Source organism: Macaca nemestrina, chromosome 19, assembly GCF_043159975.1.
Source record: "Macaca nemestrina isolate mMacNem1 chromosome 19, mMacNem.hap1, whole genome shotgun sequence".
NCBI lineage: Eukaryota > Metazoa > Chordata > Mammalia > Primates > Cercopithecidae > Macaca > Macaca nemestrina.
Window position 1 is genome coordinate 1,524,946 of NC_092143.1, and position 20,055 is coordinate 1,545,000.

A 20,055-nucleotide genomic window follows, 5' to 3' on the forward strand; every position below is an offset into this window, starting at 1 on the left:
GCTTACTGTAACATTTTTACTTTATAAACTTTTAAATTCAAAAACAGTTTTTGGATCTTGTCATAACACAGCTTAAAAGATAAACACATTGTACAGCTGTTCAAAAATGTCTTCTTTATATCCTTATGCTATGGGCTTCTTTCTAGTTAAATTTTTTTTAAGTTTTCAAACTTTTTGTTAAAAACTAAGACACAAACACACATATTAGCCTTGGCCTACACAAGGTGAGGATCATCGGTGTCACGGCCTCTGCCTCCACATCTCGTCCCGCTGGGAGGTCTCCTGGGGCGATAACATGCATGGAGCTGTCCTCTCTTGTCATAACAAAGCCTTCTGCTGGACATTTCCTGGTGGACCTGCCTGAGGCTGTTTTCCGGTTACCTTTTAATATAGACATACATAAGTAGAAAGAACACTCTAAAATAACAATAAAAAGTATAGTAAATACGTAAAGCAGAACAATGCTTTTTATTATGATTATCGAGCATCATGTACCGGACACAGCTGTGTGCTGGACTGTCACAGACCGGCAGTGCAGTCTGCTTGTGTACATCAGTGTCACCACACACACGTGAGTCATGCGTTGTGCTACATGCAGCCATCCCAGCGTCACCGGGGATGGGGATTTTCCAGCTCCACTGTGATCCGATGGGCCCAGCGGGGGACGTGTGATCTGCTGTCGACTGTTCCGCTGTCACAAGGAACAGTGTGACTCCCTTCCACGCGCGTCACCTGCACAAGGAGTCTGTGGAGCTGGCACTGTCTTTATGCCCATTTCCCAGATGAGGGAAATGACAGAGCTCCAATCTGAATCCTGGCAATCTGACTTCAGCTTCACACCCCGAGCCTTGAATCCTTCCTAAGCAAGGTGAGGACTCAAATAAAGTCGAAGAGAGAAAAGAAAAGAAAAAGACAAAGGAAAGGATGCATCCATACAGTGACGTTTTTCTTTTCTTTTTTTTTTTTTTTTTGAGACGGAGTCTCGCTCTGTCGCCCAGGCTGGAGTGCAGTGGCCGGATCTCGGCTCACTGCAAGCTCCGCCTCCCGGGTTCACGCCATTCTCCTGCCTCAGCCTCCCGAGTAGCTGGGACTACAGGCGTCCGCCACCTCGCCCGGCTACTTTTTTGTATTTCTTAATAGAGACGGGGTTTCACCGTGTTAGCCAGGATGGTCTCGATCTCCTGACCTCGTGATCCGCCCGTCTCGGCCTCCCAAAGTGCTGGGATTACAGGCTTGAGCCACCGCGCCCGGCCTACAGTGACGTTTTTCAAACGGTGTGGTCATGACCCACTTCACACGGACAGCCCAGCCACACTCACGCAGGAACATCAACTGGGACTCACCCTTTTAATTTGCCACAAAGCTTGACACTTTCTACTCTATTTTCTTTCATTAAACACACACACACACAGACACACACACACACGACTGGTTTAGAACCGCTAAGCTGATCTCATGACCCACAAATGAATTGTGACCCACATTTTGAAAACTGCCACTTGGCCAGAAACCCTTAATTCTCTTTCATCATGAAGGTAACAGAATGAGGGTGCAGTTTCAGTTTAAAAGAGAGAGTGACATCTATACAAACCGCTTATTCTGAAGATGATAGATAAAAATTTCAGGATAAATTACTCTAGCTTTAAAGTCAATATGAAACAATGATAGGGATTAAAATTTCAATGGTAGTCTGAAAGATTTCTAACATGTTAACAAAATATCGCTGAAAATTTTGACATGGGAAACAAATAAACTACAACAAAAAACCCCGACAACTTAGAATTCATAATTATTTCTCACATTATTGCCAATAAAACTGTGAGCAACTTAATTTTTTTGATGTATCTGTATCACATTTAAGAATATTTCTAGCAATGGAGATAAAATATTTCACAGAGGAGTTTTTGCAAGAGGCAAAATAATCTCACATGATCTGCTTAGGAGGAAAATTATATTTAAGGATAGTTAGCATATTCCTCACATTCAGCTACATAATGTTACATAATGGAAGGATATAAATGCAAAGTAAAATACAATCTCAGCTGATGAATGGGGATAACAATTCCCCTAGGGCTACAAATTAAGTACACTGAGGCAAATAATATTTAAGCCAGTTGACAGTGGCATCCGATGAAATGGTTGATGATAGTAATAAAAATAAAGGTCACTTTCACAGCCCAGAGTGTATAAAGGTTCACTGTTTTGGATTCAAAGATTTTTAAATGTGGCTGTAGGTCCGTGACAATTCAATGATGAATCCAAATTCAAATTTGACACTAAGGCTTAAGCCCAAGAATCAAACTCAAGATTCTAGTAACCCTTTGGGAGGCCGAGACGGGCGGATCACGAGGTCAGGAGATCGAGACCATTCTGGCTAACACGGTGAAACTCCGTCTCTACTAAAAAAAATACAAAAAACTAGCCGGACAAGGTGGCGGGCGCCTGTAGTCCCAGCTACTCGGGAGGCTGAGGCAGGAGAATGGCGTAAACCCGGGAGGCGGAGCTTGCAGTGAGCTGAGATCTGGCCACTGCACTCCAGCCTGGGCGACCGAGTGAGACTCCGTATCAAAAAAAAAAAAAATAAATAAATAAATAAATAAAAAGATTCTAGTAACCACTGGGTTACAAACTCCTTGAACCCAGAATGATTTCAGAGATACAGTGCATTTGCTTCAAATTTTAATTTTGGGTTTATATGGAAATGTTCCAGGATACCATAGGGCAGATGAAAATTAAATGTAAATGCCTAGAATCCAGTCATTGTTGATAGCTGAATTCCAGCGATGGTTGCAAAGTATTTAGATCTTGGCTCCACAAAGCAAGTGCTCTGAACAGACTATCAATCGCAATAAGAATAATGCACTATGATGACAATGGAAACGAGATATAGTGTACGTTTAACAAATGGAAACACGCCGTCTACTTGGGCTGTTTATTCATCCCAGGACCACGACAACTACTGAAATTTCTGAGTTTCTAATTTAGAAAATCTTAAATAGGGAGAGAAAGGTTTGGACAAGCCTGGCTAACAGTTTTCAAAAACTCATTAGTCCTGCAAAATTTCAATTTATCCTCTCAAATTTGCAAGGCTTCCAGCGCATTTACCAATAATACCCTTTCTTTTCAAGTTATCCTCACCTCCATCTGCAGTTCCCCATATCATTAAACTGAACACGGGGATGTGACCGCAGAAAAACCATTCAGCATTCCCTGTCAATAATTACTATTAGAAGAAAAAGGAGAGGTGGAAAAGATTACAGTTTCCTGGTGGACTGGCCTCCCTCTTCAGCCAGATTTCTGTGAAATTCAGAGAATATTTCTGCATTTACAACACAAATATCAGTTTATCAACAAATATTTATTGGACACTTGTTACGTGCAAGGCTTTGGGACTGACTCCACTAAGGTGAGAATGTACGTATGTTTCCCTTGTGAAACACAGTTCACATAATCATGCAACTAACATGCAGGCCTGTGTCCAAAGCATCTCTTGGGTGTTAACACGACCCTGGCCCTTAGTGGTTGGCAGGGTGAGTCTCCTGCAGTGGGCCACGCCGCTCCTCTGATGAGGAAGCTGGAATACGTGGACAGCACGCACACAGACATAGAACAGGGAGTGGTGGGAACATCATCCGGAAGTGGGACCGTTCGCGACCACCTCACATGCTGCTTTCTGGAGCAAAAGGGGGCCCAGCAGCCCCTTCACCTCGCGGACAGGCCACTGGAGTGGCTTTGTCCTGCTGGTCCTGGCTCCAGTCCTGGGTCTGCCGGTGGCTATCTGCATCAGAGCTCAGAGTGTGATGGCTTCCCTCTACCCTCATTATCAAAATTAACTCCCCCAAAGGCTCCAGCATCCCCTGCCCCGCTGGCGAGGCTGAGCCTCAGCCCTAACTTTGGGGTTGGGGTCCTGGAGTCTGTGGGGTGCTGTGCCCTGGCCCCGTGCCTCAGGCTGCCCCCCTCAGCTGGCTCCGCTGGAAGTCGCCCGGAGCCAGCCATGGACGGTGCGGAGCCCCCCGCCCGCTTCCCTCCCACACGCTGACCAGGTTGCTGGAGCAGTATCTCCGGACTGCGGATCTGGTCTCCTCGTTGCTCCGCTTACACATGGCCGATGACTCCCTTTAGGAGGGATGGGTGCCTGAAAAGAGCTGGGGGAGGCATTCTGGGCAGAGGGAGCCCCTCAGGAACGGATGGCATCAGGCTGGTGACCCTTTCAGAAGCCCAGCAAGGCAGCCCCCTGTGTTCCATTTTACAAACCCTGCATTTGAGATGCAGAGAGCACAGGCAACAGCCTGGGGTTAAAAGCTGTGCGAGTAAAAGCTAGAATCCAAAGAGAGGACTCTGATCACAGAGCCCAGGCTGTCTAGGATTAGCACGATGCCCACTAACCCACTTAGGCAGGAAGCAGCCTCGGGCAGCATGGAGATGGCTGAACAGGTCCTGTTGGCCAGGCATTCGTGAGGCTGGCGGCACAGTGGCTCAGGGCAGGAGGCCAGAGGGCCCCGGGATGAGCCACTGCATGGCTGACGACTCTTCTCCTCCATTGAATAGAATCAGGTGTTCTATTCAACGTCTTGTGTGTATCCTATGGGAACATATGTAGGTTCTCACCTTAGTGGAGCCAGCCCCAAAGCCTTGCACATAACAAGTGTCCAATAAATATTTGTTGATGAACTGATACGAGTGTTATAAATGCAGAAATATTCTTCAAACTTTACAGAAGTTTGGTTTCTGGGAAGCCAATTTGTCAGAAATTTTAATCGCTTCTAACTCTCCTCTTTTTCTTTTGATAGTGAGCCTACCTGACTCACTTCTCAGTTGGGAGTTGCCCCACGACACAGTGTGGGTCCAAGAAACCCAAGCAGAAGTCAGCTGAATGGGGTTTCCAGAAAAGCTTTCACTCTTTTGATCAAGGGATGGGGTTGGCTTCCAGGCCTGGTGCCCTCGGTTCTTCTTTCCTCTTTCTGAGGGAGCGTGAATGCAATGGCTGGGTCTGCAGCAGCCATCCTGTGGTCACATGGGGAGCAGTGTGAGAACAACCCACACACTAATGCCTGTGGGGGTGTCCATGAGGCACTGAGTCATCCCCAGCAAGCCCCTAGCTCTGGACTTCGAGTTATGTGAGAAAAACAAACTCTGACTGAAGCTATGATACGGGGTTTCCATTATTTGTAGTCAAATGCAAACTTAACTGATAGAACAAGGACCTTGGAAAAAAAGGACATAAGGACACTGGGTGCCTTGGGCAGCACTGGAGACAAACTTCTACTTCATCACAGCACAGGGCCAGCTCCTTCTTGAAGCACTGTTCAAAGCTTCCTTAAAGTGATCCCAAGACCAGAAGCAGCTGCACCAGCGCCTGGGATCCTGTCAGACTCACCTGGAGAACTGGAATCTGCATCTAACCGCATGGTCAGCGCCCTGTGCTGATGTAACAGCACCAAGTCCCGTGCAGACCAGCGGTTTTAAACCCTGGCCCAGCTGATCAACACGTGGGCTCTGCCCTTGGACATTCTGACCCCATGAGCCTGCAGAGAGGCCGGCGGAGTTTCCTGCGGGAACCCTTCCCTCTAAGCTGCCAGGTGTACAATTAACTGTTAATTCTGGACCCAGCTCCGCAGCCCCATTCAGTCATCACAGCTGACCCGCCTGGCGCTTAGGAGGCTGACCCTCCAGACTCGACCCCCACGTGGAGCTGTTGGGGTGACCGCGCCACGGGCGAGTTTTGCTGTGATTCTGGGTCCCCAAAAGGAAGGGCTCAGCAGTGGCCTGGGTGCCCCGTGCCTGCCTGCGGGGACAGCCTCCCGAGCCCGTGGACGTGGAACACAAGAGAGACGTTATTTAAAATACAAGCTGGCGCCGCGTGGGGCGGAACGGAAAAGATGTTGAGCCTCACGTGCCAAAATGACATCGGGGGGCTGGCGGCTCCGGTGCGGCTCAGAAGGGCGGGCCCAGGCAGGGACAGGGCGGCCGGTTCCCGGGGAGATCGCACCCCGCGGGGGGCGTCACAGCCACTGCTCGGGCCTCACGTGGACGCCCACATTTTGTTCCAAGATCCGCGTGCGACCGGGCAACGGGCGCGCCCGGGACCCGCAGCCCCGCAGCCTGGTGAGAAGCCCCGCGGGGCTCATCGGGGGTGGCTGTGGCCGGAATTCTGGCGACCTGGAGCCAGCCTTGCCTTTGCAGCTGGGGAGGAGCCACCGCGCCGGCCAGGGACATGCCTGGGGGTGGCAGAGGCCTTCCCTGCGCAGGGCTCGCCCTGGGCCCCGAGGATGGGCCCCGAGGATGGGCCCCGAGGATGGGCCCCGCTCCCAGGGCTGGGTCTTCCCTCGCGGGCCGGGCTTCTCCCTCCCAGGGCAGCGCCTCGGTCGATCGGGCTCTGCAGCCAGCGAGTGAGGACTGACCCCGGGCACGCCTGCGGGAACCATCCTGGCACCGACAGCCGAGGTCACAGGCTTTCCTGCCACGATGGCCGAGCCCCTGGGAGGGGAGGCCCTGCCCTCCTCCGTGTCCGGGTGCTCGACGCCTCTGGAGCCCACACGCCCTCCGCCCCCACAAGAGCCGTGGGGTCGGGGTCACTGAGGGCTGCACGTGGGCCGCAGGGGCACATGCTTTTGGGGCTGGCGCAGGGCTCAGAGCTCTGCCCCAGAGCCCCGGTCCCCAGAAAGCCCGGGGAGGGGACTCAGGAGTGTCCGCTGACTTCCCGCTGCTCCGGGGCCTCCGGGGACACGTGCGGAGACACACGCATGAGCACCTTAAAGCAGCGAGGCCGCTGTGAGACTCAGGGACTTACCTAGAAGTGACTGTCAAAAGCGGACCAACACTTGCTAGCTCGCCGCGGGATCGGAACTGGGCCTCGAAGCCAGGCCCGGCGCAGGCCACAGCGCAGCCAGGGAACGGCTGCCCACTCCGCAGGCTCCTTCCTCTCACCTGTGGCTTCAGGAATCTCTTTGCGGGAATCCTGGCGTTCTGTGTTACCAGAGGACTTAGGTCGCCACATCTTACATTTTGGAAATTATTTTAAGCATTTAGAAAGGCTGGAATGTTTTGTGTTTGGTTTCATGTTTCTAAACGAAGTTAACTGTAACTTAAAAATCAAAGGACCCACACCTGTGATCCTAGCACCAAATTTGCGAGGCTGAGTCAGGAGGATCACTTGAGGCCAGGAGTTTGAGACCAGCCTGAGCAACATAGTGAGACCCCATCTCGAAAATAAAAACAAAAATAAAAATAAATCAAAGGGCCTCAAAGGTACCATCAATAATTCTTAGAAAAAGCCAGGGACCGGGTGCGGTGGCTCACGCCTGTAATCCCAGCACTTTGGGAGGCCAAGGCAGGTGGATCACCTGAGGTCGGGAGTTCAAGACCAGCCTGACCAACATGGAGAAACCCAGTCTCTACTTAAAAAAAAAAAAAAAATTAGCAGGGCGTGGTGGCGCATGCCTGTAATCCCAGCTACTTGGGAGGCTGGGGCAGGAGAATCGCTTGAACTTGGGGGGCAGAGGTTGTGGTAAGCTAAGATTGTGCCATTGCACTCCAGCCTGGGCAACAAGAGTGAAACTCTGTTTCAAAAAAGAAAGAAAAAAGAAAAAGCCTTGGAGGAAGTTGTTCCACTGGGGAAGGAGGCCTGTGGCTGGCGCCTCATCCTGAAAGGCCAAGTAACTGGTTATATTTGCATCGGTGAATTCAGTACTCCAGAAGCAACACGTAGCCTTCTGCGGACGGAATTCCAACACACCAAGAGAAACGCTCCATCTCTCTAATTACAAAAGCCTGGGAAATACGAGTAATAGCCAACATACAATTCTTTAAATGCTTGTGAAATAGCGATTTTTTTTTTTTTTTTTCTGAGATGGAGTCTCACCCTGTGACCCAGGCTGGAGGGCAGTGGTGTGATCTCGGCTCACTGCAACCTCTGCTTCTGAGTTCAAGCAATTCTCCTGCCTCAGCCTCCTGAGTAGCCGGGATTACAGGCACCTGCTACCATGCCCGGCTAATTTTTGTATTGAATATTTTCTAGTATAATAATAATAATTAAGCTAGCCTTGCAAACATATGTCAAACGTTTCATCTGTGTCTATGAAGTTTAGAAAAGCTAGGATTTTCTGATGTCAGGGAGTACACATTAATAAAATTATTAAGCTCAGCATTATCTTCTACTTTAAAAGTTTAACTTGTTATTCTGGACAAGCAGACATTTGCTGAGCTGAGCTAAGTGCACCTCTTCTTAGACAGTTGATTGTTACTTTAAATAGTCATTCTTTCTTGTCCGCACATCTTATAATAAAGTAGACATTTCTACTAAATATTATAATGAAGATTAACATAATTAAAAGTAGTTCTGAACAATTTTGCAAGATAAAGATTGGGAGTTAAGAAGCTTTTTTGAAGTGAGTTTTTATCAAAAGACAGGCAATGCCCCCTTTCTGCAAGACCTGATGCCCATGTTCTCTTTGTGGTTCCTTCAAAGATGAGCTATCTGGGTGTGGTGATGCTTTTTTCCCCCGTGGTTACAAATATTATTTCCACGCATTTATTACTTTTACGTGGCCTATAATTATTCGTTTAACACTCCCAGAGCCAACTGAGTTAGATTCCATCAGCCACACACTGTGGGCAAATTGAGCTTCGACTTGGCCAATCCTGTACTATCTGTGGTTGCGATCAGATTGATCCTGGAGCAATAGGCATCGATCCCTAAGGCAGGCAGCAAACACGTGTGGTCTTTCACACACACACACACACACACACACACACACACACACACACACACTTTTCAGCTGGTGTACTGAAGCCCACGTATGGAGGGCACCACATGCACTCGTGAATTTGCTGTGCATCCACCAGGACATGGTCTGAGTCCACAGACAATGGTTGGTTTGTGCCAAATTGAAACCCACGCCCAGGGAGGACATGGAGACACAACTCCTCTGTCAGGTCCCCTTTTCAGGGCTTTTGAGAAAATCTTCAATCTGCCTTCAGTTAAATACTAAGTCTAGCCATGATTTTCAGTTTTTTGAAGACCACTGAGTGTTTCTAAAACTGAGACTCTAATCCAGGCCAGTGGTAGGAAAAGGTTATTGGGTTCAGAGCTTGGTCTCAGGGACCATCCTTGAAAATAACCACTGTATTGTTGTAATTTAAAACTTGGTCTACAGCTACTCTTCAGCAGATGGTGATGGAGGTGGTAGTGTCAAGGTTAAAACATAAATTGAAAGAACAGAGTAACTAAGTCATGAGGTAACTTCTCAGTGAGAGACAGCAACGCACACGTGAATAAATACACAGGGTCTTTAGGCAAGGAATTAGCTCCGAGTGAATGAGGTGGGGGATTCATTAACTTCAACAACAGGTTAGATGTTATTTTCAGATCCTATAACATGTTCTGAGATGAGAATATATATATTTAGAGTTTTGCTTGGGAAAAACTAATTACTTACAAATATTTATTAATGAAAGTTCATTTGCCCAAATTACCTACAGCCCCTAATTAAAATCTGAGGTTTATGCACTCTATTTCTCAATAATAAAGAAAGATCTAGTAGTTTCTTGGGTGAAATTATAGGCTGATTATTCAACTTACTACTCAGCATGTGTCTATAATGTCCAATAATAACTGCATTGTTTATCCTTGAGATAATATGCTTTAACAGTACCCACCTCTTGAATTACCAGCAGGATTTTTAAGAATCCCAAATATAAAGTGTCTGGGTTGCAAAATTTTTCTTGATGGTTCCATACCTAACATTTCAAGTAGGCTGACGCTGTGCAGTTCTGCGGACCTGCCGGCTGTATTTCTTGGTGGTATGTGATGCTCTGTTACTAAAAATCACCAAGAAAAACAAACAAGGGTGAGACGCTTATGTGCAAAATCTTCCTTAAACGATCTCAGTGTGTGGGGAAGTCTTTCTGCACTTTTTAATTGTGTATTCATAAGACTGTCACCATTTGACATGGAAAATGTTTTTCTAGGCCTGCTCGTTCTGCTGCAGCAGCAGCGTGAGGGTGGGCGGGCACGTTTTTTCTGGGTAAATTAAGGTCACAACGGGAGCTGTTCTTAAACAGTCCTTGATACGGCAAAGAGAAAAAAAATCAAACAGAAACATTTTGCATTATACATATAATTAAAAGATCTTGTGACTTATAAAAATGATTTTGTCATTTAGATATTTTTATCCCTATTTGTAAAAAGGTATTGGTATTAAAATTCAGATGTCCTTTAAGTTAAGCTAGAAAGAACGAAATGGAAATTAGTCACACCTAAAATAACCACGAGGAATGAAGGAAATAATTTACACTTTTCTGTAAGAATTCTAGTTTATAGATCATTCTGTAATTTAAAATATGTGTATCATACCAACATAGAAAGTATTACCCATTTCCCATGTTCACAAATAATCACATTTGGAACAACTGTAATCAGACATTTATTTCCACGTTTGAATCATATACAGTGAGCGATTCATACCAATATGAACAAGTCCTTGCATCTTTCGCTGCAGGGCATGGCCTATGCACCATTTGTTTTTCATTTACTGATGTAAAGAACTTTGGACAGAACAGAACACAAACGTAATCTGACACCGTGACTTCTCTTCTTCCTCTTGTCTCGCTGGCTTTCCGATTTTCCCACAGGGTTATCCAAGCTCCCCGAAAGGCAAGTATTCGCTAGGAATGGTCTGTCCAAATGACAATCTATGATACTTCCAATGAAAACAGGCCAAAGATGCAGACCGTGGTAGAAATCAGGACAGTAACACCAATGTTCATAGTTTAGGCTCTCTGATATTCTACTAAGGAATAACAAGAAAAAAAAAACACATTGTTTTCAATTGCATACTCTTTTGAATATATAATGCTGTAATGAGGGGCTGTGTGTGTACTTGTGTGCAGGACTCATGGAAAAATCAAGTATGTTTCTAATGTCCCTTATCTAACAGAATATGCAGTACGCATCAGTTCACAGCTTGATTTTATTTTACCTAGTTGCATTTTTAACATCAATAAGTTCAATGGCTTTTTCATTTAAAAAAAGATACAAATACATTTTTCATGATCCAAAAATGATTCCGTGTAGTAGTTTCTTTAGCAAAGTTACTTGTAATTGATTTTTCATATCTATGGGAGAATATTTTTAGGTAATAACTCATATTTTCTCTCTATATAATAAATACCATCAATTTTTTTCATAATTATTTTTGGGTAAAGAGAAAGATGTACATTAGTGGTAGTTCTTAAAAAAAAACATGGAAGTTTGAAGAGAACTGAAAAGGATTTGAATATCGTCAAATTCTACCCTCTTCCTACAGATAGCAAAGCAGCTTTTACATGGCACAGAGTGAGAACCTTCTCCACGCCGGGCCCCCTCCCCGGGCCCCAGCGTGGATTGTACCAGCCAGGACAATGCAGAGAGGACAAGGTCACGCCCCAAGCCTCGCTTGGTACAGAAATGCTGAAAAGAGAATGGCCAAAAAAAAAAAAAAGCCTCTATTGTCATTTCATTTTAAAGTTTTCACTTCATAAAGAATACTGAGAATTAATGCCCAATATTTCCTTCTTACATGAAAAAGGGGAATGTCACTTCCTTCCCATGTTATATAGAATATTTTGTAGATCAAGTTTTAACATAGCTAAAAAGCAGCAAACAGGTCTGCCGGGATAAACGTTTCATGTCCTCTTTTTTTTCAGTGAAGCACTGTGTCGTAAGAAACTTTCAAAGGAATAAACAGGTACCGTCTGCCTGTCTCAGTAATTAGCAAACGAGCACAAGGTGGTAACACAGAGGCCTGAACACGGGGCCCTCAGGTTGGCAGTGAGCTTGCGGGTGACAAGCTGGGCGAGAATGAAACACGTGCAGCACCGTCTCCGGCTTCACGCGTGCACCAGAAGAGGGACGAGAGGTTTGGCCATCTGCGGCGTCACAAACCACCACAGTGAACACAGTGATTTGAAACTGGTTGGGCTGGAAACATGCATGCAGCCTAGTGATAAAGAAATGGCCCTGATGTTCACCGGGGCTTTGTAAAACACAAGATGGGGACCGGGCAGTGCCTGCCAAAGGCAGAGGAAAAGCAGGTAGGGGCTCCCATGCCTCCAAGCTTCCATGGGGCCAAAATTAAACAGCAAGAGCTGGAAGACAATTGCTTTTTAGCCCTTTAGCAGTACTTATTAATTAGCTTAAATGTTAATGTTTCCTGTAATGAACTTAGAAATGTATTTAAATAATTTTTAGGGATTGTTGGCATTTATGATTCTTTGATACACAGTTTACATCACCATAGTTGGCATCAGAAAGCAGTAAACACCCAGGCTTGCCAAGCCTAACATCTCTGACCTTACCTCTGGAAATATTTTTAAAATACAAGAAGTAAATCCCTTTTCTCCTGCATTTTAGTTTATGTTAATTACTTTAGATGGCTGTACATTTTTTTTGCTAATTCCTTACTTTAAAAAAATTGAATTTACGATCTCATTTAGTCAGTTTACATTTTATACTTTCTATTCTAACATTGAAATCAACATGGTTTGATTTCTAAGGCTAGCGATATCTGCTGGAAGGTTGGCCTGGATTGGTTAGTTTAGTGGTTAGTACCTTTATCATTCGTTAAAAGCCACCTGGTACTTCCCAGGTAAAAATCACTGTAGCTTTTAGGTTGTCAGTAGTTATTCTTTTTAAAAATAAAAATAATAAAAAAAGAAATTGATTACATATCTTGAAATCCAGGAGCTATAAAATCATTCTTATTAAATGTTATCAGTGAGGTAAAGCTTATTTTAAATTAAGGACGTTCTCCATCTGGAATTAAGCTGTGTGGAGCCACCATCCATGAACTCACAAAGCTGCTGCTGCTGCCACACTGTGGGCACCGCCCCACCCACTCCTATCCTGTCCTGTGATTAGATGCACATCTATGTGTTCAAGCAACCTGAAAAGCTGGCATTTTCACTTCATGCTGATGACAGGAAGGCAATTCTGAGCGGTCATTTTTGGGCACTGCGGAGTCTCTGATATGCAGGAATTTTCTACCACATCTTCTTCCATCGTAGATGTAAAAAGAACCCACAACTAGGAGGCCGAATTTTTATTTTGGAAAAAAGCACAAAGTAAAAATTTCAAGACCAATCAAGATGCACCGAGACGCTGCTTAAATCTAAGCTGCCAACCTGTGTTGACGTTCCTGGTGGAAATACCACGGACACACACCCACCACAAATGACCTCCTCAAATTCCACTTTCTCCATTAGGGAAATCAAGGAACGCAACTCAGAAGTAACATTACATCCTGCATTTTATTCAATTCCATGTGACAAAAATAGTAACCTAGACTAAGACATCCCATTTCAATCAGTAGATGTGTCAAGCCACAAGATTTAATAATAAAAAATATTGGGTCTAGGTAACAATCCCCAGCTGCTCAGAGAGGCCCCAGCCCCGCATGGCATTACAGTATAAAAATAGCGTCTCTCTTGACCATGCAGAGGGATGGCCTAGCCCTGCACACAGGAGGGTCAGTCTCACTGTACCTTCATGAGCCATCTTATTTACAACACTTTACATTTCTCTTTAGTTATATACACATCCATTTGGGAGAAGAGAGGACACTATGTGGTACCAAATACTAACCAAAAAACAAACGAACAAAAAACCACACACACACACCAGAAAGGACACTGATAAATAGTGAAAACATTCAACTGCTGAAACACAGCGACCTCAAGCCACCTCAGTTTTCTCTGCCTAATGCTTGAGACACCCCGACCCCTCATCCCGTGAGAAGAGGTGGCACAGTGGGGCCAAGTTACATCTCATCACCGTGGAAAACAGAGCTGTAGAGTTCAGTGTTCATTTCCAATAGAAATAAACAGCTAATGAGTCTTTGATACTCTTTTTGTTCAGTGACACGCTGGCACACACAGCCCATCCTCTCACAATGATTGTTGTTGCTGCTGTGGTTGTTAGGAGAAGATCGTTTTATTTTTCTGTCTCAACCGAGAAGACTTCACCGTCCGGGCATGCAACTCCTCGCACTGTTACCCAGCTGACAGAGCATCTCTTGAACAATTTTGTTGTTGGAAGTTCACAGTGTCAGACGCCAGCACGCTTGCAATGCACAAAAATGAGGTAGTTCACACGACGCCGTGTTTGCGCTGCCTCGGCCGCCCCTGCCTCCCGGGCCCTCCCGGCTGGATGCAGCTCAGCCATCAGCGCCAGACTGTGTTCTGAAAAATCAGAGGACACTGTGCTTTGCTTTCATCTGAGAAGATAATAAATAAATCAGGAACTCGGAAAATTTCAAAGTCATGACTGATTGTACTGCCTGATACTTGCCACTTCTCTTGGGTTTACTGTCCACGTGACCAGTGCCACCAGGCAGCCACAGTCTTGTCTGTGGGTGAGAGAGAGAGAGACAGACCCGCTTACGGGAAAATCAGACTTGCAAAAGGTTCTCCTAGTTCCTTCCTGGCGTGTACTGATGTCACAGTCCTAGGAGGAATTCACCAAGGTTTCATTAGGGGGTGGTCACAGTTTGTAAATGGGCTTTGTGTTTGTAGAAAAGTTAAATAAATCATTTTAACTCAAGAAACGGCAGGCCCTATTTTCTGAGGAGCTGACAAGTCTTGGTGGCTTTTCTTTTTAAGTGGCATAGATTTCTAATATTGTTTGACCATAAGACAAAACAAGAAACTGTAACAGTTTTCCCATTTTCCTTAAATTGAAGTACTATTTATAAAATACTTTACATCTTTTTAAATTTTCAAATTATAGACAAACCTCCCTAATACAAAATACTAAAAGTGCAATAGTATAAATTAAGAGTTTGCAACCACATTATACAAACATTACCTTTTTATTGTACAGCTTTGATAATGTGAAATATTTTCTCACAACTGTTTATAATGTTGTGAGTCATTTACGGTGATGTTTGTCTGTAACTCGTTCCCCAGTCATTGGGCTACAGACCACACTAGAAAACAACAGTCCACATAGCAGCTACAAACATTTAAATTAAAAAAACAAAACAAACAAACAAACAAAAAAACCAAAAAAAGGCTTATTACTGACAGGTACTCGCACATGAAAAGCATGCTATCTTTCCCAACAGAACTTCACAATTTTGCCTGCATTGAAATAATCCACTTATTTATAGTAAAACAAATCTTGCTTAAAAAAAAAATCACATAGCCAGATGTATTCTGCAGTACAAAAGCTTCGTTTAAGGTCGGGGCTATTATATTGTCTGTTACCCGCATAATCTTAACATTATAAATACTACAGACGAAGATAGTGTCATGGTACACAGCATTGGGAGTACTAAACCACGTCTTTAACATGAAGAGTTCTAAAAAACATCGTTCAAGTGTCTTAACTAATTCAAACGAAACCATCAAATGATTTTCACTGGAATACCGCGGGGGACCCCTTTCTCCCTCGTAGAGATTATTGGGTTTCAGGAGAAAGGAAGTGGACATGGTCTGAGCTCTTTCTGTTCCTAAGGCGGTTTTCCAAGCACTTTTTTTTGACAGAAATTTATGTAAAAGGTTGCAGAGTTCTCAAGAACAGTCAGGCTTGCTGCTGAAGGGGGCGCCATGCAGCACTTACAAGACCACCTCTCAGCAGTCACACAAAGTGTTTTCTGCTATGGGTGAACCGAGGCAAGGAAGGTCAGAGGCCTGGCGCTCCAACTTCAAAACGTGGGCCTGGGCAGGGCAGATGAGCGAGTCACTGGCTAGTTGATACCAATCTCCTTGTTGTCCTCGATAAACCGTGTGAATGGGCGGCTGGCTGCTGTTTCTGAGCTTGCTTTGTCCAAGCTGACGATGGGTGGGCTACTGCCGGTACGCGCTTTGTCCATCCCACTGGCCATGGTGCCCAGAGGGGGGAGGGCGCTGCCCCCGAGACTCACGGGGAGCTGGGGGATGCCTCCGTTCTGGATGACGGAGATCTCGTTGTTCTTCATGGCAAGCCCGTTCGTGATGGCTGCAGCATACTGGTTCCAAAAACTGGGGTCGACGTTCATTGCCCGAGCCGCCAGGTCCTTCTGGAACATTTCAGAGAACTTCAGGGCATCGCCCCCTAGGAGAGCCATGGGGTTCTCCACAGACAGGCGGCGGCCGCGTCTCGCGGGGGCGTTATTCCACATGTGTGTCCCCATGTGCACCTGCGCGAGACACGGAGACAGCCCACGAGTAAGCGCCCAGACACGGAGGCAGAGCTGCTCCGCGTTCACTGTGGCAGACAGAGGTCTACCCCGCTCCCAAGCGCGACTTAGGGACAACAAAACACAGGTGGACTTTTCCGGGCACTTCATATTTCTACATGCAAACATCTTGTTTTATTGAATATAATAAGCAAAACCAACAAATATAAATTAATGAATGCGGTCTTTCAGTAGACAAACTTTAATTTTCTCCTAAGGTGTAAAGCCCACATGGCCACCCAGAGAACGTTCTGGAGCTCGAAGGGTCCAGGTCTTGCCCCTTCACTTGCCCAAGCCCTGGCTCCCTTCATGGCCTCCACCGTCCCCCACTTCACATCCTCTGCCGCTGGGACTGTCTGACTGTGCCTCTCTTCTCTTGCTTTCTCTCAAACGAGAAAACATTAATTCTAGAACATCCCAGGGCCACCTGCAGCCAGCAGACCCTTGGGGCAGTTCTTATCCAGCCCACACACGCCGGGTAGAAACCGCAGGCATCGATCTTTGGGCTGTCTGAAGAGGCTGCCGGAACCCAGACAGGCTGGCTTTGCAAACGAGGACTTCACAGAGGACAGAAAGCAGCCATCAGCCAAGACGGTACAAGGAACGGGCCTGAGCCACCCAGTACTCGTCACACACCCTCTCTACCACTGCTGCTGCGATCTCAGCACAGCGCTGGCTCCTCTGCCCCACGCCAGGAGTTTCTCAACCAGCGCCCCTCCTGTGGGCCCTCTTGGCAGCCACAAGGACAGAACGACAGGGCCTGTTGAGTGACCTCGCCTTGGTATTTCTTGTATTACATGTGAGGTTTAAAACCAAGTTTATTTTCGATCAGATTCCAGAGGGCTTCAGGCCCTAGACCTGTCCCCCAAGTTGTAAAGTGAGTGTTCTCACCCCTAACCAATGCCTAACCTGGCTGAAGCCATCAGAGGCCCAGCTGCATGTGTCCCTGGGGAGAGGCCCAGGCTCCTGTTCCTCCTGCAGCCGATTAACAGCATGTAGCCTAAGTGTGTGTGCGCAGGGACACACACACATGCCAGACACCACACACACGACATGCCCATTTGGACATGCACATTATACACGTATGGATACATTATACACCCACACATGGGGCACCTACACATGCATACTCATACACAACCCATACCCACATGCATGCACATAGGTACACCGCTCACCCACACGCACAGCCGACACACACACATCACACCCTACAACACACACACCACGCACATGCATGCAAACACACCCACACCCACACGTGTGGCATCTCGTTCCCCTGGCCAGAATAGGAGCAGGACCTCGGTTGCTGTGTCCGCGGCAGGTGATGGGGGAAGCCACGGCGGCTCGGCGCACCGCAGCCGGGGCTGGAGCCTGCCATGCTCTTACCTTGAGGTTGCCCTTGGTGGTGAAGGCCCGGCCACAGATGGTGCAACCGAACGGCTTCTCGCCGGTGTGCGTGCGCTCATGGATCTGCAGGGCACTGGCCGAGGAGAAGGTCTTCCCGCACGACTGGCAGTTGTGCTGCTTGGGCGTCCGGCGCGGCGGGGGGGCCAGCATGGGCGTCAGGCCCGGGCCCATCACTGTCTGAGGCCCGGCGGGGACCTGGACGCCCGCGGGCAGCGGGGGACCCTCGCCCAGCGCCATGGCCTTGCCGTGACCGTTCACTTCCACTTTGATCATGGTGGGTGCGGCGCTGGAGATCAGGCTAGGAGTGCTTTGGCTGGGACCTAGAGCAAAGTTGGGGTCAAATAACTGAGAAGGCAGCTCTTTCAATCTGTGCGTCAGTAAGTGCTGTTTTAAATTACCCATAGTGGAGCACCCTCGCCTGCAGAGCGCGCAGACGAACGGCCGCTCCTTAGTATGGCTGCGGTAGTGGATTTCCAACGCGCTCTTGCAAGCAAAAGGCTTGCCACAGACACCACACACAGTGCTGGGACACTTACCCCGCTCCCTGTTCAGGAACAGCAGGCTGAAGGGCGCCTCCTCCTTGATGCCCGCGCGGCCGGGGGCGCCTCCACTGCCTGGGGCGGGGGCCGGGCTGTCGGGCCTCTCGGTCTTGAGCGGGATCTCCTGGGGCTCCTCCGGGGCGCCCAGGCCCGGGGACTTGGAGCGGAAGCTCTCGCCGTTGCTGGGGGCCGGCGACAGGGCCTGCGAGGACGAGGACTCGGACAGGGCGGGGCTACCCGCGCTGTGGCTCTCCAGGTCGCCCACGGCCGACGAGGAGTCGTTGCTCAGGCGGTCACTCTCTCCGGACCCGTTATCCACGGACTTGAGGCTGGTCAGCTGCTGGCAGCTCATGACCGAGTCGATCATCTTCATCTGGTTCTCCAGGGCGGCGATGCTGGAGATGACCGAGGGCGGGGAGGGCGGGCAGGACCCCGCGTAGGACAGGAGCGGTTTGGCCGGGTCGCTGGCCGCGTCCTTCAGCTCGGCGTCGTCTTCCATGGAGTTCTCGTCCATGTCGTCGTCGTAGCTGCTCAGAATCTCCGCGTTCTTGTCGTCGTAGGCCAGCTCGGAGTCCATGGCATCCTGGAAGCCCTCGGGCAGCGGCGTGTTGGGGATCTGGCCGCCCATGTGCATGCGAATGTGCTGCTGCAGGACCACGGCGTTGGTGAACTTCTTCTGGCAGATGGGGCAGGAGTGCTGAACGCGCAGGGGCGGCTTGGCGCGGTGCACGCCGAAGTGCGTCTTGAGGTTGCCCTTGGTCGTGAAGGCGCGGCCGCAGATCTTGCACTTGAACGGCCGCTCCCCCGTGTGCGTCCGGTAGTGCATCTTCAGCGCGCTCTGGCAGCTCAGCACCCGGTGGCAGATGACGCACTGGTTCGGGTCCGTCATCTTCTTGTCGATGTTCTCCACCAGCTGCTGCAGCTTCGAGGTTTCCGACGTTTGCATCGAGTCCAGCAGCCCGCCGAACGGAAACTGGGCCTTGAACTGCTCGGAGACGGCGGGCAGCCCGGGGCTGCCGAGGCTCGTGGGAGCGCCATCCACCGATGTTGGCGCGGCGCTGGCCTGCGCGCCCACGGGAGTGTCCCCGGCCCTGACATTGGTGCAAGGCAAGCTGACGGGCTCGGCTTTAGTCAGGGGCGGCCCGCCGAGGAGTGGCTGTGGGGACTCGGCGGTGGCTGACACGCCGGACTCGGGGTGGTTGAGGCCTGGGGACAAGGAGGCGCACTCGCTGGAGGCGGGCGAGGGCCTCTGCGGGGAGCGGCTGGCGGGGGTGGCGGTGGGGGAGTCGGTGTAGCCGTGCGCGCCAGGGACAGTGGGCGGCAGTTGCAGCCCCACGGACGTGGGCACGGTGGGCAGCACGGGCTTGCTGTCCAGCCAGGTGGTCACGGGCTTCTCTGGGGGCAACGACATGCCGTAGGGAATGCCCGAGCAAGTGGGCACATTGTCCAGGTACTCGGGGACCGGGTAGGGGTTCATCTGGATGTGGGGGTACTTCTCCTTGTGCCTCTGGAAGTGCACCTTCAGGTTGCCTTTGGTGGAGAAGCGGTTCCCGCAGATGTTGCACTTGAAGGGCCGCTCGCCCGTGTGTGAGCGCAGGTGGATCTGGAGCGCGCTGTCACTGCCGAAGACCTTGGCGCAGAAGCGGCATTTGTGCTTGAAAAACGGGTCCTCGGCACTGGCCTTGGGCTCGAACACTGACACATTGGGCGGCTTGCCCTTGCGGTGCTTCATGAGCGCGGACAGCGGGTCCAGGGCGTTGGCCGTGGCCGCGATGCTGACCAGCGGGTTGGGGAAGATGACGCCGCTGGCAGAGGTCTGAGGTAGAAGCGGGCTTGGCAGGCCGGGCGCCGCGCCCAGCACGGACCCCGGGCCCAGGGCAGGCGGCGTGGACGCGCTCTGTGGCTGCGAT

General features: G+C 48.8%; 1 protein-coding gene across 4 annotated transcripts in view; it reads right to left on the reverse strand.

Annotated features, from left to right (window-relative positions):
• Nucleotides 1–8,791: 8,791 nt before the first annotated feature.
• The window catches only part of LOC105489354 (spalt like transcription factor 3), a 24,686-nt gene continuing 13,422 nt past the window's right edge, over nucleotides 8,792–20,055 (reverse strand). The window contains exons 2-4 of one of the 4 annotated variants that reach the window (XM_071085831.1): nucleotides 18,143–20,055; nucleotides 17,586–17,926; nucleotides 8,792–10,787 (exon numbers count right to left, since the gene is read on the reverse strand). The exon at nucleotides 18,143–20,055 is cut by the window's right edge and continues 919 nt beyond it. In XM_071085831.1, coding sequence (XP_070941932.1) covers nucleotides 10,764–10,787; nucleotides 17,586–17,926; nucleotides 18,143–20,055 — 2,278 coding nt within the window. In that variant the 3' untranslated portion in view covers nucleotides 8,792–10,763. Of the gene's footprint in view, nucleotides 10,791–13,268; nucleotides 16,158–17,585 lie in introns of those variants that run through there. The other 3 variants (XM_071085832.1, XM_071085830.1, XM_071085829.1) reach the window with 3 other exon arrangements.